General features: G+C 66.5%; 12 protein-coding genes across 12 annotated transcripts; 7 read left to right on the plus strand and 5 right to left on the minus strand.

Annotated features, from left to right (window-relative positions):
- Positions 1-25: 25 nt before the first annotated feature.
- MJAP1_003634 (uncharacterized protein) lies at positions 26-1,260 on the plus strand (the record flags this gene model as incomplete). The annotated part of the gene is made up of 3 exons (XM_060267560.1): positions 26-143; positions 167-323; positions 345-1,260. The coding sequence occupies 3 exons, from the start codon at positions 26-28 to the stop codon at positions 1,258-1,260; spliced, it is 1,191 nt and encodes a 396-aa protein (XP_060123543.1).
- On the minus strand, positions 1,261-9,041 carry UFD4 (HECT-type E3 ubiquitin transferase; the record flags this gene model as incomplete). Its single annotated transcript, XM_060267561.1, has 3 exons — positions 1,261-5,694; positions 5,881-8,867; positions 8,990-9,041. The coding sequence occupies 3 exons, from the start codon at positions 9,039-9,041 to the stop codon at positions 1,261-1,263; spliced, it is 7,473 nt and encodes a 2,490-aa protein (XP_060123544.1).
- A 47-nt stretch (positions 9,042-9,088) lies between these two features.
- On the plus strand, positions 9,089-10,177 carry RFC3 (Subunit of heteropentameric Replication factor C (RF-C); the record flags this gene model as incomplete). Its single annotated transcript, XM_060267562.1, has 4 exons — positions 9,089-9,150; positions 9,173-9,237; positions 9,260-9,928; positions 9,951-10,177. 4 exons carry the CDS (start codon positions 9,089-9,091, stop codon positions 10,175-10,177), a joined length of 1,023 nt encoding a protein of 340 aa, XP_060123545.1.
- A 33-nt stretch (positions 10,178-10,210) lies between these two features.
- MJAP1_003637 (uncharacterized protein) lies at positions 10,211-11,864 on the plus strand (the record flags this gene model as incomplete). Its single annotated transcript, XM_060267563.1, has 3 exons — positions 10,211-10,327; positions 10,354-11,715; positions 11,739-11,864. 3 exons carry the CDS (start codon positions 10,211-10,213, stop codon positions 11,862-11,864), a joined length of 1,605 nt encoding a protein of 534 aa, XP_060123546.1.
- A 959-nt stretch (positions 11,865-12,823) lies between these two features.
- On the plus strand, positions 12,824-14,085 carry aat2 (aspartate transaminase; the record flags this gene model as incomplete). The annotated part of the gene is made up of 2 exons (XM_060267564.1): positions 12,824-12,867; positions 12,891-14,085. 2 exons carry the CDS (start codon positions 12,824-12,826, stop codon positions 14,083-14,085), a joined length of 1,239 nt encoding a protein of 412 aa, XP_060123547.1.
- Positions 14,086-14,099: 14 nt separating this feature from the next.
- Positions 14,100-14,814, minus strand: MJAP1_003639 (uncharacterized protein; the record flags this gene model as incomplete). The annotated part of the gene is made up of 2 exons (XM_060267565.1): positions 14,100-14,498; positions 14,521-14,814. The coding sequence occupies 2 exons, from the start codon at positions 14,812-14,814 to the stop codon at positions 14,100-14,102; spliced, it is 693 nt and encodes a 230-aa protein (XP_060123548.1).
- Positions 14,815-14,889: 75 nt separating this feature from the next.
- On the plus strand, positions 14,890-16,695 carry MET13 (methylenetetrahydrofolate reductase [NAD(P)H]; the record flags this gene model as incomplete). Its single annotated transcript, XM_060267566.1, has 1 exon — positions 14,890-16,695. The coding sequence occupies one exon, from the start codon at positions 14,890-14,892 to the stop codon at positions 16,693-16,695; it is 1,806 nt and encodes a 601-aa protein (XP_060123549.1).
- Positions 16,696-16,749: 54 nt separating this feature from the next.
- ARP8 (actin-like protein arp8) lies at positions 16,750-19,057 on the minus strand (the record flags this gene model as incomplete). Its single annotated transcript, XM_060267567.1, has 2 exons — positions 16,750-18,917; positions 18,940-19,057. The coding sequence occupies 2 exons, from the start codon at positions 19,055-19,057 to the stop codon at positions 16,750-16,752; spliced, it is 2,286 nt and encodes a 761-aa protein (XP_060123550.1).
- A 51-nt stretch (positions 19,058-19,108) lies between these two features.
- Positions 19,109-20,224, plus strand: MJAP1_003642 (uncharacterized protein; the record flags this gene model as incomplete). The annotated part of the gene is made up of 1 exon (XM_060267568.1): positions 19,109-20,224. One exon carries the CDS (start codon positions 19,109-19,111, stop codon positions 20,222-20,224), a length of 1,116 nt encoding a protein of 371 aa, XP_060123551.1.
- A 19-nt stretch (positions 20,225-20,243) lies between these two features.
- Positions 20,244-20,901, minus strand: HIS3 (imidazoleglycerol-phosphate dehydratase; the record flags this gene model as incomplete). The annotated part of the gene is made up of 2 exons (XM_060267569.1): positions 20,244-20,717; positions 20,740-20,901. The coding sequence occupies 2 exons, from the start codon at positions 20,899-20,901 to the stop codon at positions 20,244-20,246; spliced, it is 636 nt and encodes a 211-aa protein (XP_060123552.1).
- A 27-nt stretch (positions 20,902-20,928) lies between these two features.
- Positions 20,929-22,943, plus strand: MJAP1_003644 (uncharacterized protein; the record flags this gene model as incomplete). The annotated part of the gene is made up of 3 exons (XM_060267570.1): positions 20,929-21,048; positions 21,071-22,717; positions 22,740-22,943. 3 exons carry the CDS (start codon positions 20,929-20,931, stop codon positions 22,941-22,943), a joined length of 1,971 nt encoding a protein of 656 aa, XP_060123553.1.
- A 258-nt stretch (positions 22,944-23,201) lies between these two features.
- Positions 23,202-23,718, minus strand: MJAP1_003645 (uncharacterized protein; the record flags this gene model as incomplete). Its single annotated transcript, XM_060267571.1, has 4 exons — positions 23,202-23,223; positions 23,295-23,584; positions 23,607-23,638; positions 23,661-23,718. The coding sequence occupies 4 exons, from the start codon at positions 23,716-23,718 to the stop codon at positions 23,202-23,204; spliced, it is 402 nt and encodes a 133-aa protein (XP_060123554.1).
- Between the last annotated feature and the right edge of the window lie 20 nt (positions 23,719-23,738).

Consider the following 23,738-nt stretch of genomic DNA (forward strand, 5'->3'; position numbering starts at 1 on the left):
ATTCGGCTATTTTTGTTCCTCCACCATGTCGGCTGGGCTGTCGGTTCGCGGGGGCCCCTGGCAGCCTGTGGTGCAGCTCGCGGAGCGTGTGCACGCCGTGCGCTGCTGCACGTCACCGCTGGCCAAGACGCTTGTAGCGATCGGTACGTGTCCCTCTCTGACCCAGTCACGGACCATAGCGTGGCCGTCTACGCGACGCACACCGACGACACGCGCCTGCGCTTGGCTCCTGTCGCGTCCTTCTTTGTCGGGAGCGCCGCAACGGCGCTTGCGTTCAGCCCTGGTGCACAGTACGGCAATGAAGACGGAGTGGAAAAGATTGAGTACGTCACCTAGCTCACCAGACTTGTGATTGCCGCCGGCGACGAGCTGCGGCTCTTGTCGCACAGCGCGCACGGGACGTCGAGCACGGTCCTCGGCACGACGTCTGCGCGCATTAACGACATGGCCTGGTGCGCTACGCCCGGCTATGAACAGTACGTTGCGTGCGCCGCGCAGGACGGCGCCGTGCAGCTCTGGGACCTCGAGCCTACCCAAGGCACGCCGGCGTGCCATACGCTGCGTCTCGGCGCGTCGATCCAGACGGTCGCCTTCCACGCCAAGGTTCCCAAGCTGCTCCTCGCGGTGGATGCGAGCGGCGTCGGCCGCCTCATCGACTGGCTCGCCTCGATGTCGAACGGCGCGCACGAGGCGCAGACGACCATGGCGTTTGCGGACCCTAGCGCGGTTGCGCTGCACGCCGCCCAAGGCGTCTGTACCGCAGGCCGCGCGGCGTGGCAGGCACAGGACCCCGACGTGATCGGTGCGCTGCTTGGCACGCACTGGAGCGTGTGGAACGTCGGCGCACGGAGCGCGCACCCCACGCGCCCCCTGTCGAGCGGCACGCTCGCCGCGAGCGCGCTCCCCGGCCCTGGCGGCTTTGCCTTTTCGCCGACCAACTCGCGGCTGTTTGCCGTGTACGCCCCTGCGCTGAGCCCTGCGCTCGTCGCGCAGAGCGGTGCAGGGAGCGCTTCCCACGGCACGGTGCACATCTACGATGCGGCCTTCCCCCAGAACCCCCGGCGGATCGAGATCCAGAGCCAGACGCCGCAGACACCGGCGGCCGTCGACCTGGCCACGACCGGCACCGGGGGCGGCGTGAGCACGCTGCCGTCGGCGTACAGTGTCGCGGGCCTTGACTGGCTCCCCCAGCGGGTGGGTGCATACGATGTATTGTTGGTGGCGATCGGCACGCGGATCGTGCCGATCCCTGCTGCTTAGCTACGATAGATGGAAACTCGTTAGTCCTTCGCGTACGGCCGTCTGCAGACGGCGCTGCATCACGTCGCGCGAAGAGTAGCACGGCAGCTTCAGGTAGTTGACGCAGGTCATGACGCTCGGCAGGTAGTCGTCCGGCTGCAGCGGCGCCTCGTGGTCGCGGCGCACGACTGTCAGCGGGGGATGCAGGCCCGCAAAGCCGCCGATCGGCAGGCGCGGCGAGCCCGTGAGCCACTGCAAAAAGGCGCGGCGCTCCTCTGGCGTGTATGCCGCGAGGATCGCGACCAGGTCGAGGAACGAGCTGCTCTCGCCGCTAAAGCCGTGGTCGGGCACCAGTGCGCGGCGCAGCGCCGCCTCGCTCCAGTCCTCGTCGGCGTGGCCGAGGAGCAGCACGAGCTCCTCTGCGGCAAAGACGCGCAGCGTGTCGAGGCTCAGCACGCCTGCAAAGCCGGTGCGGAACGCGTCGACGGCGCCGCCAATGTCGAGCACGGCGGACGCGACATCGCGCACGTACGCATCGACGTTCGCGGCGGTAACAACGCCGTCGCCCAGCGACTCGCCGCTGCCAGGCACCGCATAGTCCATCGCGAGCGCCTCGAGCTCGGCCGCAGGCATGGTCTGAAGCGCCTCGAGCGAGCGCGCAAGCGCTGCGTCGACCTGGCGCAGCGTCGCGAGCGTCGGCTCGACGCGCTGGCCCAGCACCTTGCGCACAAACACGGGGTTGAGCGGCACGTCGATGATGCGCGCGTCGAGCAGCGACTTGGCAACAAACTGCCCGAGGGTCGTAAAGAGCTTGGCGCCCTTGTCGCCGATGCGCACCGGGAAGAGGCCCTGCTTGGGGTGCACGTAGGTCACGCCGCCCACTTCGCTCGTCTCGTCGGCGCGCCACAGGCCGAGGTCGGCGCGCGCAAACTCCTTCGAGACCAGCGCGTAGAACTCGAGCGTGGGGCCGAGGCCGGAGCCGACCTCGTCAAAGTACTCGACTTCGAGCAGGTACGCGCCGGCGCTGTACAGCTCCAGCACCTTGACCGCCGACGGCAAGAGACTATCGCGTGCAATGCGTACCTTTTGGCGGGGAAGCTGCGCGAGCATGCTCAGCACGTCGTCAAACGGCCCCGGGTCCGTCTTTTTGTAGTGGCTGAGCAGGCGCGCGTGTCCAAATGCCGTCGCCTGGAAGTACGCGTAGCGCGTCTCGAACGAGAAGAGGAACGAGAGGCGCTCGGGCAGCTCGTGCGCCCACGCAGGCAGGCACGCACTCGCGACAATCAGCGGCTCGTGCAGCTGCTGCGCAAGCTTTGCGGTGAGCTTGTTGTTGATAAACGCCTGGTCGTTCAGCGCAAACGGACTGCCGGCGTACACCCCGTCGTCGGCCAGGCCGTGGATCGCGCCGAGGAGCTGCAGAATGCGTGCGTACGGCGCATCGGGCTTGATGCTCGGAGGAAGCGCGACCTCGTAGCCCTCTGTGGCTGGCGCGGGCGGCGCCTCCTCGGGCGCCTCGGGCGCGGGGCCGTCGACCTTTTGGAAGCGGATCGTGTACACGGTATTCGCCGGCTTGGTCTCGTTCCGCGCCGACTCGAGGCGGTGCACACAGCCGTAGAGCGTCGCGTGGAGCGGCATCGGCGTCTCTTCGAGCGAGAACGCAATGTGCCACGCATTCTCGGGGGACTGGACGGCGGATGCGTACGAGCGCCTCGACGATTCCGGCGCGTCCTTCGGCTCCGGGGCCTTTTCAGCCTTGGCCTCATCACGCGCCTCGCTCGGCGTGCCGGCCGCCTCGACGTTGGCCTCCTTGTCCTCGACCTTGCCGACCTCCATCTCGCCGTCAAAGAGCTGGTCGAGAAGACGCGAGGACGACTCGTCCTTTTCCTCCTTATCAGCCCCCGCGAGCGCCGCAAGCACCTCGGAGAGGGCAGGCATGCCGCGGCGCGAGAGCGCCATCTCGATCTTGGGCCGCAAAAAGTCGTGCAAGGCCTGCACCGTGGCTACGCCGTGGATCGAGACCATGAGCGAGCGGAAGGTGCGTGGCAGCGCCTCGGCCGTCGCCTCGTCCGCCTCGAGTCGCAGACGCAGCTGCTGCGCGAGCGACGCGGGCGTATCAAGCACCGTGCCGGCCACATGCAAGTCCTCAAGGCGGCTCAGGCTCTGGTGCAGGCGGCGCACAAAGCGGTAGCCTGCCGACGACGATGCGCCGTCGGGGAGGTAGGCAAGCGTCGTCGCGAGCATCCGGCGGCGCTCGGCCAGAGGCACGGCGTGCCGCTCGCTCGTCGCAAACGCGTACACTTGGTCGACCAGGCCCGAGTGCAAAAGCTCAAAGCTCGACACGGGCTGCGTGTTGGTAAGCACGTCGGCGAGCTCGTCGAGGACGCTCTTGGCCGCGTCGCTGTCGCCCGCGTCGCGGATGCGCTCGGCGGTTTTTTGCAGCGACGCAAGGATCGTTCGGGCGCGGTCGACGCCTTGGCCCGACGCGAGACGCGTCGAGAGGCGCGCCTCGACAATCTTGGCGCGCCACACGACTTCTTGCGCGCCGTCACCTTGCGCAAGTCCGCCAATCTCGTGCAGCGCGCCTTCGCGCACGAGCAGCGTATCGTAGATGCTCGGCAGCCGTGCCACAAGCAGCTCAACGGCCTGCAGCGCACTCTGCATCAGGCCCGCCGGCTCGCGCGCAGCCAGCACGCCGGCCAGGAAGCTCGCGAGCGGCACGTCGTGCACGCTCTCGCGTAGCGTGCCCGGCTCGGCATAGTGCAGCATCTTGAGGAGCCCCGAAAAGATCTTGGCACGCACGCCCGGCGCGACTGTCGCCGCGTACACCTCGACCATCGTCGGGAGGAGGCGGCGGCAGTAGTGCGCGTAAAAGCCCGGCCACGCGGCCTGCGCCGTGGCGCGCTCCTCGACCATGCGCCGATGACGCGCCGCCGACGCACTCACGCGGCGCGCCGGCGCGTCGTCGAGGTCCTCGCCGAGCTCGCCGATCGCGCACCCCTCGCGCGTGGCGCGGCGCTCGAGCGCACTGAGCGCTTTTTCCGAATAGGCCCTGCTATCAAAGATGCCGTCGCGGGGCAAGGCAGGCAGCAGCTCGGTGGCGAGGAAGAGCGCCTCTTGCACCTGCGCCGGCGACCGCCGCGCGAGGTTCTGCAGCACGTCGGTGGCTGTCGGCTGCGGCACGTCGTCTGTCGCGCCGGTCAGCAAAAAGTAGCACAGGTCGATCGCGTGGTGCTCGTACAAGACCTGGGCAATGCCGGTGCTGGCCTTGGCTGCAAGCGCGAGCGCATGCAGCAGGTCTGCATACGCCGTCGCGCCGAGCGCCGGCCCACTCGCCTTGCCCGTCGCCCGCGTAAGCAGCGCGGCGGCCGGCGCAACGAGGTCCGTCTCGAGCAAGAGCTGCTCGAGGAGCTCGGCGTTGTCTGCATACGCCTCGATCATCGAGCACAGGGCGCGCGTCGCCGCCTCGACCAGACGCATGTCCGAGTACGACAGGACGTTTTGGAGGATCGGCGCAATGTCCACCGCGCGCGACGCCATGGCGGGCGTGAGGTGGCGGCAGCAATTCGCCGCAGTGCCCATGGCGGTGCGCTGCACGTACAGCGAAAAGAAGTCGATGTACTGCAGCATCGCCTGCATGCCGCCGTGGCGCACAATCGCCTGGGCGTGCGTCGCAGAGAGTTTTTCAAGCGTCTGCAGCACCTGTTCGGCGAGGTCGATAAATGTGATTTCCTGCAGCTTTTCGATGAGCAGTGGCACGGCGCCGTGGCGCACGACGCTCTGTGCGGATTCCGGCAGCGCTTCGAGCAGGTGCGCAATGCAGCGGCACGCATACACCTCGAGCTCGCTGTCGTCGCCGCCGCCGGTCGCTGCAAGGACCGCAGCGAGGGCTTGGTCTTCGTCGAGTTCCTCGATGGCCGCCGGGCGGTCCGGCTCCGCACCGCCGAGCGACGCAACGAGCTCTGCGACGATCGCATCGGTCGGAAACTGGCCGAGGAGCGTATCTTCGGTCGCCATGCTGAGCACTTCCGAGAGCTCCTGCAAAGCGAGCAAGCGGGCGGTGCGGTCGTGTGCGCTGCGTTGCAGCGCCTGCAGCAGCTGGCGGAAGCGGCTCGAGAGGCCACCAAAGAGCCCCGAGAGGCTGTTCAGGTCAAAGCCGAGCTCGTGGCCGAGGCCTGCCTCGTCGAGCTCCTCGTCCATCGCGTCGTCCTCGTCGTCGTACCACATATCTTCTTCGGGCTCCTGTGAGGCGCGGCGGCGATCGCGGCGCTCGCTGCGCCCGCCTTTGGGCCGCGAAGACTCCTTCGGAGAGGTCATAGAGCGTGGGCGCTTCTTTTTACTCTCGCGGGCGTTCCAGCGGCGCTTGCCGGTCCGAAAAGGCGAGTTGGTGCGGTTCGACGGCGCTCCCGCGTCGTCGGCGTTAAGGGGAGTGCTTACTTTCTCGTCAGGCTCCGAGGCCTGCCGGTCCATACAAGCAAGACGCGCGGGTACGGCACAACGCCTACACGCAGTTCCTGCCCTGGTGGCGTCCAGGAACCTAGCACCGCACCGGTCTGATCACGTCAGCACCCGATCTACCGACCTATGACACGATCACACAGCGCCTCGTGCGCGAGATAGTGCTGCGTGAGTAGAGAGACGTACCTCGAGGAGGCTTGTCTGCGTGCGCGACAAGGAATAGAGCGAAACGAGCCGCGGCAGGTCCTGCAGACCGGTCTGGGCCTGCACCAGCGCACCGATCGCCGATCGGCGCACCGCAGGATGGGGGTCGGACAGCGACAGCTGCACGACGTCGGCCGTACGCGGCAGCTCGTCTGAAAGCAGCGCGGGAGGGATGCGCGAAAAGAGCGTGCCAAACGCATGCATTGCCGACGCATGCATCGCCGCTTGGGCGCCGGGCGCCAGGACATGGCTCGTGGCAAGGCGCAGCGCCGTCCGCAGCACATCACTCGCCAGGACCGGGTCGGATTGCTGCGCCCACGCATCCAGCATCGCACGGGATGCTCCTTGCGCAAGCGAGTAGCCGGCACGCGTCTCTTTTTGCACGTTGAGCACCAGCGTCAGGTAGCGCAGCTCGACACCTTCGCGCGCAAGGTGCGCGTAGCCGTGCTGCACGATGCGGTAGGCCACAAAGAGGGCAGGGGGCCATAGCACATCGTCGGGGGGGAGCGAGGTATAGGTTTCAAGATGGTCGAGGAACGCGTCCATCGACAACGGCCACGCAGAAAACGCGTCGGCCTCGGTCATGCGCCGCGCCACATCGCGCAGCGTCGACACGTCGGCTTCGCGTGCAGCGATCCGCTCAAGACACACAGCAAGGGGGGTCGCGCCAGCCAGTGCATCTTCACGGTCGCAGCGTGCAAGAAAGTAGCGCGCGGGAGTCGAGGGGTGGGGGGTATGAAGGGACGCGCCGGGCGTGCCGGGCGACTCGCTCGCGTGGGACAGCGCGCGGGGCGTCGTAGGAGGAATAGAGCCTGACGTCGCAGGGGTGTGTGTAGAGATCGTCGTGGCTGTTGGCTCTTGCGCGCTGGGACCGACATCTTCGGGCGCGGCAGCACTGGCCTCGGCCTCGGCCTCAAAAACTTTGGCATCCGCTCCGGGCGCCGATGCTCTCGACTCGTCCACAGTGTCGGCCGTCTCGGTCACGTTCGAGACAGAGACGTCCGCCACGGCCTCGACTTCCTCGGTACCGTCCTTCTCTTTGTCCGTCTCCGCATTATCCGTAGCCTCGTCGTTCTTATCCTTGGCCGTTTCCTGGGCCGCCGTCTCATCGGCCTTGCCCATAGCCTCGTCTTGCTGGACTGCGCCCTCCTCCTCCTCTTTCTTTTCTTCCGCAAGGCCCACGCGCTTCAGCTGCTCTGCCGCTGCCGACACATCCTGGTCGCCATCTGCACGTGTCTCGAGCGTGGCGACCATGCTCGACAGCTGCGACGCCGACGCCGTCGCATCGTGCGCTGCACGCTGTGCATCTGCCGAAATCTGCTCGATCGGCGGCGTAAAAGCGACGTTGCCTGACGCAAACGCAATCGTCGGCTGCTTCATCTTGGGCGTCTGCGGCGCCTCGCCCCCCCATGGGCTCGTGCCGCCCATCAGATCGCTCGACGCGTCCGAAGGCGTCTCGGCCAGGCTCGGATGCCACACCGACGCGCGCGGCTTTGCACGCACCTCGCTTTCGTCGCGCCGCGGCGAGTTGGCAAGGATCGCGGCGCGTTTCGCAGCAAGCACAGTACTCGACGCGCCCGTGCGTGCCTTTTTCGGCTCGCTCGGCTTGTCGATCATCGCCGCCGTCTGCTTGCGTGCCGCAGGCGGCAGCACGTCGAGGACGCTCGTCGCTTGGGCCGGATAACGCGAATGAAACAGGAGAAACGTGTCGCGCGCCGTCGTGCGCACCTCGACATTCTGGTCGCCGAGCGCGCGCGCAATGCAGTGCGTGAGTGCGTCAAGTCCGCCATGCGCCTCGATCGCGCCGCGGCGGTGCGCGTGCATTTGCAGCACGACATTTAGGTGCTTGACCATATGCACGCGCGTCGCCGCGCTCTTGTCGCCCATCCCCTGCTGGATCTGCGACCAGTGCACGCTGCGCAGCGGCACCGTCGCGAGGATCGTCGAGACGGCGACCTGGCTCGCTGTCGCGACCATCTTTTTCGTAAAGCCCGCCATGCGAATCAATGCCGTAAAGAAGGCGTCGAGCGTGTGGTCGAGCTCGTAGGCGTACGTGAGCGCAAGCTGCCGAATGAGGTAGATGGTATGCATCGACAGTGTCGTGCGCAGCGTCGCGAGCGCCTTGAGGATCGCGTCCTGGAACGTGCGGACGTGCGCCAGAAAACTTCCCTCGTACTCTGCCGGGACGCCGTCGCGGAGCACGGACCGGAGTGCGACGATCGCACGCTCGCGCGGCTGCCAGTTTTCCTCGCTCTCGCGGCCGGCAAACGGCGCGGGATCAAAGAGGCGGTCGACGTCGTGACGGTCGTACAGCATGACGCGCTTCACGTCGTCCATCGGAACCTCGGCGAGGCCGGCCGGCAGCGGCGGCGCGGCGTGCGACGAGGCAAGCGCCGCCGGCGAGTGACCCTGCTCGACGACGCCCATGATCGCGTCGACGACCGGCTTGCGCACGCCCGCCTCTTCGAGGGCCGTGCGCACATCCGACTGAGCGGCGTTCGGGGCAGAAGCAAAGAGCGTCCCGACGGCGCTGCGGGCCGCGGCGCGCACGCCCGCGTCGGCCGCCTGCACATTCGAAACGAGCACCGGGAGGAACGGGCGCAGGTGCATGCGTGGCCACTTGGCACGGACGTCCGGAAGGAGCTGCAAGACTTCGGTCCGGACGCGTGGCGAGGCGTGCGCGAGTGATTCACGCAGGATGCGCTCCAGCGCGGTATGCGGCGCATCCGCCTCGCGCACCGCCCCTGCCTCGATGCCGTACGCGACGTCGGCGGCGCGCAGCACGAGCGGCCGAGCCTGCTCCGCGGCATCGCCGAGGCGCTCGACGATCGGCGGTGTGGCCGTCTTGACGACCGTGAGTGCATTGCGTGTCGACATCTTCGCACGCATCAAGACGTCGAGTGCCGCAAACGCAGACGTAGCAACGCCGGGATGCGCGTTCTTGAGGTGTGTATACAGCGCCATGACGCCTACGTCGACGTCGTGCACCTGCGTAAGCTAGGATACGTACGCCGTCTCTCTCCCAATGTGCGCACAGTGCATCAATCGCACGCACACGGTGGTCCGCGTCTGTGTGAGCGCGTCTACGTACCCTGCGCATCGTCCACCGCGTGGACCAGCGCCCAGGCCGTGTTGGTTGCCATGGTGACGAGTAAAGATCGGGTGTCGATCGGGCGTCGCGCTGACCACGATGAGCGACGCGAAAGGGAAAGGCAAGGCGGGCGACGCGCCTGCCCAGGACCTCTTGCCATGGTGCGTAGCGCGTCTGACGCAGGGTCGAAAAGTACAGACCGAGCTCGCTGGACGAGATCATGTCGCACGCACACATCACCAGCACCTGTACGTCGCCCCGCTCACCCAGTGGAAAAGTTTGTCGCGGCCGACCAGCTCCCCCACCTGCTCTTCTATGGCCCCCCCGGTACGGGTAAGACGTCGACGATCATGGCGCTGGCGCAGCGCCTGTATGGCAAGAATTTCAAGAACCATGTGCTCGAGCTGAACGCGTCGGACGACCGCGGAATCGACGTGGTGCGCGGCCAGATCAAGTCGTTCGCAAGCACGCGCAACGTGTTCAGCACGCAACAAGATACGTTCAAGCTTATTGTCTTGGACGAGGCGGATGCCATGACGCAGGCCGCGCAGGCCGCGCTCCGCCGCGTGATCGAGCAATATACAAAGAACGTGCGCTTCTGCATTATCTGCAACTACGTGAACAAGATCATCCCCGCAATCCAGAGTCGGTGCACGCGCTTCCGCTTCTCGCCGCTGGACACGGCACAGATCGCGCGGCGTGTCGACACGGTCATCGACGCGGAGCAGTGCCAGGTGGAGCCCGCGGCTAAAGACGCGATTTTGCACCTCGCCAAAGGCGACATGCGCCGGGCGCTCAACATCCTCCAGGCGTGCCACGCGGCGGGCGGCGTGATTGACGAGGACGCGGTATACAACTGCACCGGCAATCCCCACCCGAAAGACATCGAGACGGCCTTCCAGGCCATGCTCCAGCAAGAGTTTACGACCGCCTACCAGAGTACGTCGCGCGACTAACCCAGCTATCCAAACGCTCAAGGTGGAAAAGGGCACGGCGCTCGCCGATCTGCTGAACGGCATGCACGACCTCGTCCTCGCGCTCGAGCTTCCACCGCACGCGCGCGCCTACCTATTGGACCAGATGGCTCAGATCGAGTACCGTCTGAGTACGAGCGCGTCGGAACGCATCCAGCTCGCGGCGCTCCTCGGCGCGGTCAAGGCCGCCGTGGACCTCTCGCAGCGTACGTAGTGTCACGTGATGTCCGGGACGTTCGCTCAGACCATGGCGGAGAACGCGTGGGAGGACGCGGCGCGGCACTGCGACGCGCCGGCGATTATGGAGAGCCATCATGACGGCGGCCAGCGCTCGTGGTCGTCGGGAAGCAACGATCGCATCACGGTACGTCGCACCTCTCGCTCACACAGATCACCGACGCCCTCACCTCGTCCGAGTTCTCGGCGGCGGGCTATGTCGTGTACGTGATCGTCTCGCCGAACGCCGAGGCGAAGCGGCGTTACTCGGAGTTTGAGGCGCTGCGCTCGGTGCTTGTGCAGCTGCACCCGACGCTCATCATTCCCCCGATTCCGTCCAAGCACACGCTCAGCGACTACGCCTTGAAGCAAAACAAGGCCAAGGACGACCCGGTGATTATCGAGCGCAGGAAGCGCATGCTCCAGCGCTTTTTGAACCGCTGCGATGCACACCCGGTGCTGCGCCGCGACTCGGTCTTTACACGCTTCCTCGACTCGCGCAACTCGTGGCACGAAATCAAGAGCGCGCCGCCAGTGTCGAACCTGCCCAAGTCGAACCTCGCGGCGCCGCCCGAGTACCCGGCAGACGCCAATGCGCCGCTGAGCTACAAGGCGATGCCGGTGCCGACCGTCGTGCGCAAGCTCCATACGCCCAACACTCGCTTCCAGGACTCGGAGGCGTTCACGTCGCGCTTCGAGTCGATGATGGCGAACCACGTCGAGCTGGCCGAGCGCCGCCTCGTGCGCCGCTGGCACGACCTGAGCGCGGACTATGCCGAGCTCGGCGCCTTGTTCAACGCACAGAGCCTGTCCGAGTCCCCGCACATTGCGCCGGCCGTCGAGCGCGTCGGCCAGGCGGCCGACGCGACGTACATGTCGTACAATGACATGCTCGGCTCGTGGGAGGCGCGCGTGTCGGAAGTCGTGCACGAATATACCCAGTACGCCAAGATCCTGCAAGGGATTCTGCGGTGGCGCCACCTCAAGCATCAGCAGCTCGAGATCGCACAGGACGACCTCACGAACAAGAAGCAGCAGCTCGCGGACCTCGAGCACATCGAGGCAGAGTACGCACGCCTTAGCAGTGCGATGGAGATCGGAGGGCGGGGGCTGAGCACGCGCCCGCCGCCGGCGCCCATGCAGCACTCGGTCTATGGCCGCGCCGCCGAGGAGGAAGACGAGGAGCAGGACGAGGAGGCTGGCGTGGGTGCGGCGCCTGTGTCGTCTGCCCCGCCGCCGCCCGCCGCGGCGCTCCCTCCGCCGCGCACCGGCCGCCGTGGCATGCTGAGCTCGCTGTCGCAGACGCTGCAGAACGTCATGGACATGGACCCTGACAAGACGCGCCAAAGCACAATCTCGCGCCTGCGTGAGGAAGTCATGCTGCTCGGCGAAGGCGTCCAGCTGGGCGAGAAGGACGTCAAATACGTCACAGACACGATCCAAGCGTCTCTGGACCGGTTCCAGCGTCTCAAGGTCGCGGACCTGCGCCAGATGGTGCTGGACTGTGCACGTCTCCACCGCGATCTTTGCTACAATGTATGTCTATTTTTCTCACACAGAACCTCCAAGCGTGGCAGCGCGCACGGACCGAGATTGAGGCGATCCCCGACGAGGCCTGGGAAGGCATGCCCGATGCGACGCTCGCGACGAAACCACGTGGCCAAGATTGGCCTGCGGATGACTAAGTTGCCGATCACTTCGCTTGCGCGGCCTTTCTCGGCGGCGGCAAAGAAGATAACGCCTCCACATGGCCCCTGACGTATAAAGCCGAGGGGAAATTGTAGCATAGCCTCCTTAGCGCCACAGCGACTACGTTCTTGCGCCCCTCGCTAATTTTTTTTCTCTCTTAGAACACGATGCAAGTCTTTGTCAAGACCCTTACAGGCAAAACAATCACGCTCGAGGTCGAGAGCAGTGACACGATCGAGAATGGTACGTACCCTCCCCCCCGCCCAGTGACGCTAACCGACAGTCAAGGCCAAGATCCAGGACAAGGAGGGTATTCCTCCGGACCAACAGCGCCTGATCTTTGCGGGCAAGCAGCTCGAAGACGGGCGGACGCTCAGCGACTATAATATCCAGAAGGAGTCGACCCTGCACCTCGTCCTCCGCCTGCGTGGCGGCGCGAAGAAGCGCTGCCAGAACGGTGCTGGCACCGAGCAGCAGTGCCGCGACGCGGCGATCCAGATTGTGGGGCAGTGCCCGCACTGTGGCCTGAACTTTTGCGGCAAGCACCGTCTGCCTGAAACGCACAAATGCGCCCAGCAGGAGCAGGTCCGCAACGCGGCCTTTGCGGCGAACAAGCAAAAGCTCGAAAGCGAGCGGACGTCGGGCAGCCGGGGCCTTGCGCACTAAGGGTACTACGATGCCCACCACTATCGTTACGTATACGCGTGCCTGCGTTGCGGACGGACCATGAATAGTTCATGTATGTTAATACTCATTCCGTTACGACCGACCTATACGCTAGATGGCTTCCTGCACTGTCTCGCCCGCCGACCACGGTTCGCTCGTGCCACGCCGCCCACTCCTCTACCCCCCTCTCCCTGCGTGCTCCACAAACAAAGGGCCGTGCCTAGCACGTGACATCACGTGGAGCGGGTTCCTCCCCCAGTCCGGTTGGGGCACTTGGCCCTAGCGAACCATGACGGATCCCTGGGTGAACGTGGCGCAGGCCCCTGCCGATGCGTACGTTTCCGGCCTAACAGCAGCATTCTTGAGCTTACGGTTGCCTTTAAGAACGACAAGGCCGACAAAAAGGTGAATCTCGGTGTCGGTGCCTACCGTGACGAGACCGGCAAGCCGTGGGTGCTCCCCGCGATCCGCGAGTCGAAGAAGCTGCTGCTGAACGACCCCGAGGTGGACCACGAGTACCTCCCGATTGCCGGATATGCCCCCTACCTCAAGGCCAGCGGCGAGCTGCTCTTTGGCGCGGATGCGTCGGCCGTGAAGGAGAACCGCCTGGTGACGAACCAGACGATCAGCGGCTCTGGCGCGAACCACATCGGCGCCGAGTTCGTGTCCAAGTTCTACCAGTTCCCCACCGACAAAAAGGTGATCTACGTGTCGAAGCCGACGTGGCCGAACCACTTTGCGATCATGCACGCCGGCGGTCTCGAGACGGTCGAGTACCGCTACTACGACGAGAAGACCCGCGGCCTGGACTTTGAGGGTCTCAAGGCGTCGCTTCGCGATGCGCCCGACGGCAGTGTCGTGCTGCTGCACGCCTGTGCGCACAACCCCACCGGTGTGGACCCCAACGAGGCCCAGTGGAAGGAGCTTGCGGAGCTCTTCAAGGAGAAGAAGCTCTTTGCGTTCTTCGACTGTGCGTACCAGGGCTTTGCGTCGGGCGACCCCGTGCGCGACGCGTTTGCGGTGCGCTACTTTGAGTCGCAAAAGACGATCCCGATGCTCGTCTGCCAGAGCTACGCCAAGAACGCGGGCCTGTACGGCGAGCGTATCGGCGCTCTGCACGTCGTCGTGCAAAAGTCGGAGGAGGTGCCCAAGGTGCAGAGCCAGCTGAACGCGCTGCAGCGCAGCGAGATCAGTACCTGCCCCGCCTTTGGTGCGCGCCTCGTTGCCAATGTCCTCACGAAGCCCGAACTGCTCGAGCAGTGGCACAAGGACATCCAGACGATGGCGCACCGTATCATTGCCATGCGCAAGGAGCTCTACAACCTGCTTGTGAACAAGTACAAGACCCCTGGCACCTGGAACCACATTGTGGACCAGACCGGTATGTTCTCGTTCCTGGGCCTGAACACGGACCAGTGCGACCGCCTGGTGAAGGACGGCCACATTTACCTGGTCAAGACGTCGCGTATTAGCATGGCGGGCCTGAACCCCAGCAACGTCGACTATGTCGCGCAGTGGATCGACCAGGTGGTCCGCGACGCGAAGCTGTAGAGCAATAGACTACGCTACGCCTCCCCTATGGACGTTGCGTGCCACGGCGCTTGGCACAGCGGGCACGGCCGCTTGCCCCCCTGCAGCCACTGCTTGCAGGCGGTGTGCAGCGCGCCGCGGCACCCGTCTGTCGCGCACTGCTCGCCGTGCGTGACGAGGGCAAAGCACGCGGCGCACTCCAGGACGTGCTCCTCAAACTCGTTGCGGATGTACGCGTCGAGCTCGTTGAGCGCACGTAGCGTCAGGGTATAGTGCCCCGTCGTCCGCGAGAGCTGCAGCCAGCTGCGCTGCTCGAGGTTCTGGAGCAAGTCGGACGCGGCGCGCTTGGTGAGCTGCGCCTGCGGCGCGAGCTGCAGCGCGGCGGTGGAGGGAATGGCGAAGCGCGCGTCGGGCGCCGTGACGATCGCCTCGATCTGGATTAGGGAGAGAACGTACGACAGACTTGATATACACGAGCTCCACCGCCGAGTACGGCGTCGCGATCTCGGCGAGCGCGTCGCCCTTGGTATTCACCAGCAGGAGGAACGCCTCGCCGGTCTTTGGGTCGTTGCACGCGCGAATTTCGAGGCTGATCCGTGCGAGGTCCGCGTTCGCGGCCTCGATATCGTGCTCGAAACTCGACTCCTGATTCAGTGCGCGCGCGACGGCCGCGTGCAGCCGCTCCGCCTCGGCGCGCCGCACGACGCGCCGCGAGAGCAACACTTGCAGGAACGCCGGGCGGACCGCCATCGAGGTGTGGTCCTCGGCCGATAACAGACACGTGGACGATGGAAGGCCTGCACGGCGCCGCACGCACCTTCCACCATGGCGGACAGCAGCAAGATCACGGCGAAGCTCGAGAAGGCCAAGGCCGAAGGGCGTGTGTGGTGGAGCTTTGAGTACTTCCCCCCCCGCACGCCGCAGGGTCTGAGCAACCTGTACGACCGTATCGAGCGTATGGGCAAGCTCGGCCCCGAGTTTGTGGACATTACGTGGAACGCCGGCGGCCGCACGTCGGACCTCACTGCGTCGCTCGTCAAGACGGTGCACGCGTACTTTGGTCTGGAGACGTGCATGCACCTGACGTGCACCAACATGCCGCGCTCCAAGGTGGATGTCGCGCTGCGCGAGGCGAAAGAGTACGGCTGCCGCAACATTCTTGCGCTCCGCGGCGACCCCCCCGCGGGCGGCGGCGAGTGGGAGCCGCACGCGGCCGGCTTCTCACACGCGTACGAGCTTGTGCAGTATATCCGCGAGCACTACGGCGACTACTTTACCATTGCGGTCGCCGGCTTTCCGGAAGGGCATCCGGAGGCGACCGAGGGCCCCGAGGTCGAGATGGAGCAGCTCAAGAGCAAGATCGACGCGGGCGCCGACTTTATCTTTACGCAGATGTTCTACGACTTTGACATCTTTGCGGACTGGGTGCGCCGCGTCAAGGCCGCCGGCATTACCGTGCCGATCGTGCCGGGCGTGATGCCGATCCAGAACTATGGCGGTTTTACGCGCGCCATTGCGCGTTTCCGCACCAAAGTGCCGCAGTACTTCCACGATGCGCTCGACCCCGTGAAGGAGGACGACGAGCAGGTGCGCAAGATCGGCACGGAACTTGTCGGCAAGATGTGCCGCAAGATCCTCGATACCAAGGACCTCGATGTGCACGGCCTGCACATCTACACGATGAACCTCGAGCGCGGGAGCCGCATGCTGCTCGAGTACCTCGGCCTCACGCCGACGGTCAACCCGCCGCTGCCCTGGAAGCCGTGCCTGACGCCCAAGCGCCGCGAGGAAAACATCCGCCCCATCTTTTGGGCGAACCGTGCCAAGTCGTACGTGAACCGCACCGAGTTCTGGGACGAGTTCCCCAACGGCCGCTGGGGCGACGCGCGCAGCCCGGCCTACGGCGACGTGGACGCCTACGGCGCGCAGCTCCGCTTCTCGCAGGAGGACGCGCTGAAGCTGTGGGGCACGCCCGAGACGCTCGACGACCTCAAAGGCCTCTTTGAGCGCTTTTGTGCCGGGGAGCTCGCCTCCCTTCCGTGGAGCGACGCGCCGGTCGCCAAAGAGACCAAGGTCATCGACCAGATGCTCGTGCAGCTCAACAAGCGCGGCTTCCTCACGATCAACTCGCAGCCGCCCGTTGACGGCGCGCGTAGCGACGACCCCGTGCATGGCTGGGGGCCAAAGAACGGCTACGTGTACCAAAAGGCCTACCTCGAATTCTTTGTGTCGCCGCAGCAGCTCGACGAGCTGCTCCAGCGCATCGAAAAGCACCCGCAGATCACCTACCACGCGGTGAACGCGCAGGGCGACATGCGCACCAACACGACGTCCGACGCGCCGAACGCCGTGACGTGGGGCTGCTTCCCCCACTGCGAGATTCTGCAGCCGACGATTGTCGACTCCATCTCGTTCCTTGCCTGGAAGGACGAGGCGTACGAGATCGGGCGCAGCTGGGCGAGGCTCTACGGCCAGGACTCGCCGACGTACAAGCTGCTCACGAGCGTCTTTGACTCGTACTTCCTCGTGAACGTCGTGCACAACGACTTCAAGCAGGACCTCGCCATCTTTGAGCCCTTCCTCCAGGACGCCCTCCCGGACGTGGAAAAGCTGCAGGTGAACGGCAAGTAGTGGCAGCGCATACCCCTCAACGGAGCTGCCTGTATAGTAGATTCAACTCTTGTCCTATAAAAAGAGCGACTTTTCCTTTAGCGCTCGGTAGCCAAACACGTCCCAGTCGGCGGCGGTCACCCAGAGCTCCTGGAGCGCGTCGAGGTGCGCCAGGACCGCGAGCCCCTTCCACGCAAGGTGCTCGGGCTCCATGTTGCGGGGGGGCGGGATCACCGTCGCCTGCGGCGCCACAAAGTTGGGGCCGACACTCACCGCAGGCGTCCGCGCAGGGTCCGACGGCGTATAGTGCTCCGCAAGGAGCATCGAGACACGCGCCTCGAGCGCCTCGCCGAGACCGCTCAGCCGCGCCGAGCCGCCGATGCACATGATGTTGTTCGCAAGCTTGCGCAGGCGCTCCTCGTTCCCGGCGCCGCTCAGCTGGCCGCTCATGCTGCCGGTCGAGGCGAGCAAGGCGTAAAACACGGCGCGGTCCAGCGGCGTGCGGCTCGCCTCGTCCACAATGTCCAGGCCGTTTTGCGCGGCGACGGCCGCCGCGGCGAGGCACCGCTGCGTCTGCGTCGTCGCCTGGGGCGGCGCGGGCGCCGCCGCCTTAGCCGCGGGCGCGGGCGACGGGTGCCCGCTCCCGTTCTCCGTGTCCGGCGCGGGGCTATCGGTCGCGAGCGGCGCGGCCTTGACCGAGCCCAGCGCCTGGTTCACCGCGTGGGGCAGGCGGTGGCCGAGGCACGCAAACATGCCGAGCGTCGGCGAGACGTCGCTCACCGCGTCCACGGTGAGCTCCACGGCCTCGTCGCCGCCGAGCGACGCGTTGGCATTGACGATCGACGTGGCATTCTCAATGTCTTCGACGCCGCCCTGCAGCGGCGCGGCGGTGGCCGGCTTGCGCGGCGCCTGCAGCGGCGCCGTGATCGCCTCCGGGTGAAAGAGGAGGAGGCCGGCGAGGATCGGCTCGTCGTACAGGCGCAGCGCGTACTTGAGCGCCTGCGTGTGCGGCAGGCGCACGACAAAGTCGTACAGATTCAGGCCGACCTGGTTCGGAAGCAGCGTCGCAAACTGCTGCTTGAGCGAGTCGAGGAGCGCGGCGTCCGCGAGGCGCTTCTCTGCGCGGATCGTGCGGTACGGGAAGCTCGAGCGCTCGAGCACCTCGCCAAAGAAGAGCGAGATATCCCGGCCGCCATACGCAAGCGGAATGCGCGTCTCGGGCAGGACCAGGCCTTCTTCGACGCACGACACGCCGATGCTCGTCGCACCGATGTCGACGATGCACGCGGCCGAGAGGCCCGCGCCAAACATTGCACAGATCCCTTCAGTCTGCACATTGATCGCAGCAAAGCCCATGTACGTCAGGAGGAGCGTGCCGAGCGCACGCAGGTCGCTGCGCGAGAACGAGTCGGGGACGAGCAACAGCACCGAGTACTCGCCAAAATCGCGCGGCGAGATGCCCAGGCCCGGGCTCTTGAGCGTCTCGTCGTCTGCGGTCGGGGGCGCGGCGAGCGCGTGCGTGAGGAGCGTCTGCAGGTCGTTCAAGAGCGCCTGGACCGCCGCCGAAGCGCCGTACGCCTCGTGGTACTGCTCGACGTTGAGCATGCCCCGCGTCCACGGCCGAAAGAGCGCCCAGTCGCGCGGCGCGTCTGCGTCTGCCGGCGAGAGCGAGGCAAGGCGCAGCGCTTCCTCGCCGACGAGCACGTGGGTGGTCTGCTGGCCGAGCGCAGCGAGCCCGTCGGCGTTCGTGTCGACCCACCCCTTGTGGTATACGTCGTTGTGCTCGAGCACCTTTTCCGGCTCGACCGACGCGTTGTAGCTGTTCGCCGACTGGTATCCGTTGCTCACCGGGCGCAGCTTGTACTGGCGCATAATCGCGCGGAGCTCTGCGCGGAGGCTTTCAATGTGCCGCGCGGTGGGGTCGGCGTGGGTATCGTCCGCGGCCGCCTGCTCGGGTCCCCCGAGCTCGTCCGGCACTGCGGCCTTGCGATCCGCCTTGCCGTGCGCCGGGAGATGCATCTTGCGCGCGACCGCGCTGGGCACCGTTGTGGGGTACAGGTCCGAGGAGCGGCCGACGCGCAGGAACTCGGAGCCGAGGTGCAGGACGATGCGGCGCTGGGCGCCGTCCACCTCCTCTCCCTCCTCCTCTTCCTCCTCGTCGTCGTGCTTGCGCTTCGGCACCTTGCGCCCCGAGCGCGCCATCCACGTCTGTGCCTCGGTTTTGAGGTAGGACGAGGAAACGTCTGTGTGAGCTTCGTTACCTACTTTTCGCATTCACAAACGACGGCGCATGGAACGACGTGTACGCCCACGGCAGCTCGCGCGTCGCGTCCGCCGCCGCGTTCGGCGGCAGGACCTGCTTCGCGGCCTTGGGCGGGGGCATGGAGGAGCAGAGGCGCTGACTAAAACGTCTCCCGCCTTGTTGATTTCCACGATGCTCCGCCGCCTGTCGCAGAGTGCGGGTCGCCCCCGTGTGAAGCATGTGCCGTCCACGCCGAGCTTGCGTGTGGCTGAGGCGGCGCCTCTGGTTCCCGCGCGCTCGCTCGTGTCGACTGTGCTGCTCACCGCCGAGGGCTACGAGTCGAAGCAGGTCACCGAGCTGCGCGCGCTGCTGCGCCAGCGCAACCTCGCCTCGTCCGGCCGCAAGGCCGAGCTTGTGCAGCGCCTGAAGCAGAACGATATGCAGCGCTCGGGCTCGACGCTCGCGGCCGCTGCGCCCAAGACCTCGAAGCCGAAGCCCAAGACCAAGGCCGTCCCGAAGGGCAAGGAGGCCGCCGAGATCGCCGCGGCCAAGATGCCCGCCGCGCCGCTCGAGCCGGGTTCGGTGAGCAGCCCGACGGCAGACGTCGACGGCACGCTCGGCAAGGCGTCGCCGTCCGCGACGATCGTGCCGCCCCACGAGCCGACGACGCCCCCGGGCCGTCCGTCGCATAAAGCCGATCCGGTCCGCGACACGTTTAGCATCAAGGTGCCGTTTGAGGAGCCCGTCGAGCCCGTCGCACAGTACATCCCGTCGATCAAGGCGTACGTCGACCCGACGCAGGACTACAGCGACTCGTACAAGGAGGAGTGGCACATGCCGCACGTTCCCCGCGTCCACCGCCTCGGCGCGGGCGACTCGGTGCTCTCGTCCGAGGCCTCGTTTCTGGAGCCCGCCGAGCCGACGGCCTCGCCCGGCGTCCTCGCCGAGCTCACTGCCGACTTCCTCCCGGGCTCGGTGCAGCGCAGCGCCGAGTCCAGCTGGACGCGCTTCCAGCGCGCGACGGGCGGCCTGGTCAGCGACGTGCTTGCCGACCTGAAGCGCGTCACGCCGCTCGACCCCATCGCCCCTCAGTCGAACGCGCGCCCGTCGGCGCGCCGCCCGCTGAACGAGGAGGAGCGCACCGGCGCTGTGGTGCTCGGTGGCGTGGTGCTCACCGGCTTTGCGCTCGGCGGCATTGCGGCAACCGAGGAGAAGGATGTCGTCGCTGAGAAGAAGCCTGCCGGCTACGAGCCGCCGCACTATCTACACGGAGGCCAGATTGTGGGTGGCGGTGTGCGCAAGGTATAATAGCTAGAGAACGCCTAAGTTAGTTGTGCGACATACCCTTGGTGCTCGGCACGTCGTTCGTGCCGGTGCGCGAGATAGCCTCCTTGATGGCCAGCGCCGTAGCCTTGAATGCGGACTCGATGCGGTGGTGGTCGTTCTCGCCGTGCAGCACGTCGACATGGAGCGTCACACGCGCCTCCATCGCAAAGCTGTAAAAGACGTGCGGCACCATCTCGCAGCTCAGGTCGCCGACCTTTTCGCGGACCAGGTGCAGGTCCGTGTGGCAGTAGGGGCGCGAGGAGATGTCAATCACCGCGCGCGACAGCGCCTCGTCCAGGGGGGCGTGGCCGGTGCCGTAGCGCTTAATGCCTTTGATCGGGCCGAGCGCCTGCTTGAAGGCCTCGCCAAGCGCGATCGCACAGTCCTCGGCCGTGTGGTGGTCGTCAATCCACGTATCGCCCTCGCACTCGAGCTCGAGCGACATGCCGCCGTGCTTCGCCAAGGCATGGAACATCTGCGTCAGTAGAGGCACGTACGTGGTCCAAAAAGCCCACACCCGTCTTGACGCTGATTTTTTGGGGGGCAAACTCGGGGTGCACATCGAGCGCAAGCGCAACCTTGATCTTGGTCTCGTTCGTGTTGCGCTCGAGCGTCGCGCGGCGCACCAGCTCAGGAGTCAGAGGAACAGCAAACGCCATGGTGGGTAAAGCCACGTGGCTCTCACCATGTCGGCGCGCCGTGCGGAGATCGAGGCGAAGCGCGCCAAGCTCGAGCGCATGCGCCAGGAGCGCGCTGCGCGCCAGCAGCGCGCACAGGGGCTCGGCGAGAGCCAGGGGAAGCAAGAGGTAGGTCCACTGGCTGACTTAGACGCCGTCGCGCAAGGAAGACCTCGACGCGCTCGTCGCGTCGCTGATCACGCAGGACGCGCGCGAGGCGGACGAGGGCTCGCTCGGCGCCAGCACGGGGGGCGACTCGCTCAGGACAAGCACAGGCAGCGACGCGTTGCACGCGAGTACGAACGACGGGGGGAAGATGGAGAGCGCTCCAGGCGCAAGTGTGGGCACAATGGACACGGCCACGAGCACGGCCACGAGCACGGCGGCCAGCACGGCGGCCAGCACGGCGGCCAGCACGGCGGACGACGCAGTGATGACGCGTGCCCCTGTGCCGCCTGCCCCGGCGCCCATCCCGCAAAAGATCCTCTACTCGAAAGAAGTACAGACCGAGTCGCCCCCGTCGCCCGACCTCGTCCCAACACCCGAGCCGCTCGAGGAGGCGTCCGCAACGCCGCCGCACCCGCCGACGCCGCCCGCAGAGGAGCTCGGGGCAGATTTTGCCGACTTTGTGCACGCCAAGTCGGCCGTGATCGAGCGCGTGCTCGACGAGGACTACGACGTACTGACAGACTATACGCATGTGCCGACCGACGCGCACGACCCGAATGCGAACGCGCTGCGGCACGTCCATACCTTCTTTGACGCGGCGATCCTCGATACGCGCTCGGTGACCGACATGGACTGGTCGTCCAAGCACCCCGAGCTGCTCGCGGCGAGCTACAACCGGCAGCGCACGCCGACGCACGACGCCGACGGGCTCGTCGCCGTGTGGAACATGCACCTGCGCGAGCGCCCCGAGTTTACGTTTGAGGCGCCGACCGACGTCACGTCCGTCCTCGCGTCGCCGTTCCACCCCACGCTGTACGTCGGCGGGACGTACAGCGGCCAGATCCTCCTCTGGGACGCGCGGCAACGGGGGCTGCCGGTGCAGCGCACCCCCCTCTCTTTCTCTGCCGGCGCCGAGAGCGGGCACTGTGCGCCGGTGTACTCCCTGCGCATGGTCGGCACGGCGCAGGCGCACCACCTCGTCAGTGCGTCGACCGACGGCCTGGTGTGTACCTGGACGATGGACATGCTTGCCAAGCCGCAAGAGTCGATCATGCTCACGAACCCCCTACACCCCCGCAGCGCAGACGTCGGCATCGCGTCGCTGGACGTGCCCGCGGACGACGCGACGCGCTTCCTTGTCGGCACCGAAGAGGGGAACGTGTACGGCGCCGCGCGCTACAACCGCGCCGGCGCCGCGGCCGGCCTCGACACGGAGTACGTGTACGTGGGCCACGCCGCGCCCGTGACGCGCCTCGAGTGCCACCCCGCGCCGCGGGGCCGCAGCGCGCCGGCCGACTTTTCCGACCTGTTCCTCACGAGCAGCATGGACTGGACGTCGGCGCTGTGGCGCACCGCCGACCGCACGCGCTCCGCGCCGCACAGCGCCAGCGGCTACCACTACGCGCACGCGAATCCCCGCATCGCGACGAGCACGCGCACGAACCCCCTCGCGTTCCGCGGCGGCGCCGCGAATGCCGCGCCGTGGACCGTGATCAAGCCGCTGTGCCGCTTCGAGAACCAGCAGGACTATGTGATGGACGTGCGCTGGCACCCCCACCACCCCGCGCTCTTTGCGCAGGTCGACGTCGCGGGGCGGCTCGAGATGTACAATCTGAATTACAGCTGCGAGGTACGTCGCACGACTCACGCAGCGCCCGCTCCTGAGCACTGCGACGCCCGGCGGCCGCGGCCTGAACCGCGTCGCATGGGAGCGCCGCGCAGACACCAGCGCCAGGCTCGTGGTCGGCGGCATGGACGGACGCGTGCACCTCTACGAGCTCCCCGAGTCGGTCGTCACGCCCCGGGGGGATGCAGAGTGGACCGAGATGCAGCAGGTCCTTGCATCGGCGTCGTAGGCGGCGACGGCGACGCGCTGAACGGCGCCGAGCGCGGCGGGACGTCGGCCGCGCGCGCCCAGCGGTCCAGCGGCCCGGTGGGCCGCGGGCTCGGGCGCGCCTGCGGCCCTCTGCGCTGCGTGGTAAACGGCGTCTTGGCATAGACAATGTCCCCCGCGCGCTTCAAGGGCTTGGCTGCGGCGACCTTCCGGAGCACGCTTTGGCCATAGTCGTGCAGTGCCGCGCCGCTGGGCGGCATCAGCGCGCCTTGTATTGTAATCATGCCATCGAACCCCTCTGGCTTTTCGGGCATAGGGCGCGCAAACGTCCGCTGGAACATGGCGAGGATGCTGCGTGAGTGAGGCAACGCACCGCATCGCGCTCTGTGCGTCCTTGATCGTGGGGTGGCCCGTCCGCGCCGCGAGCCGCTTTTTGCACACGTCGATCGGCGTATCCACCCACACGAGGCACGTCACGAGGCGCGGCCCGTCGGGGTGCGCCGCACGGAACTCGTTCGCGAGCTCGAGCCACTCGGCGCGCTGCCGATAGTCAATATTCGTGCGGTCGATGAGCACATTCTTCCCTTCCTGGAGCGCGTTCATCGCATGCCGTTGCACAATGGCGCGCTTCTTGAGCTCGTCCTGATTGCACCGCACCCAGTGCTGCGTCAGGCCATGCACCTACCTCAGGATCCGCCTCTTCGATCGCACAGGCCACTGCGTCAGCTGCGCAACGTACGCGTCGACTTTCCGCTGCCAACCACCCCGCAGAGCACCACCAGCCGGAGCACGTCCATGGAAGATCGGGCGATCGGGT

The sequence above is a fragment of the Malassezia japonica genome, chromosome 7 (genome assembly GCF_029542785.1).
Source record: "Malassezia japonica chromosome 7, complete sequence".
Lineage (NCBI taxonomy): Eukaryota > Fungi > Basidiomycota > Malasseziomycetes > Malasseziales > Malasseziaceae > Malassezia > Malassezia japonica.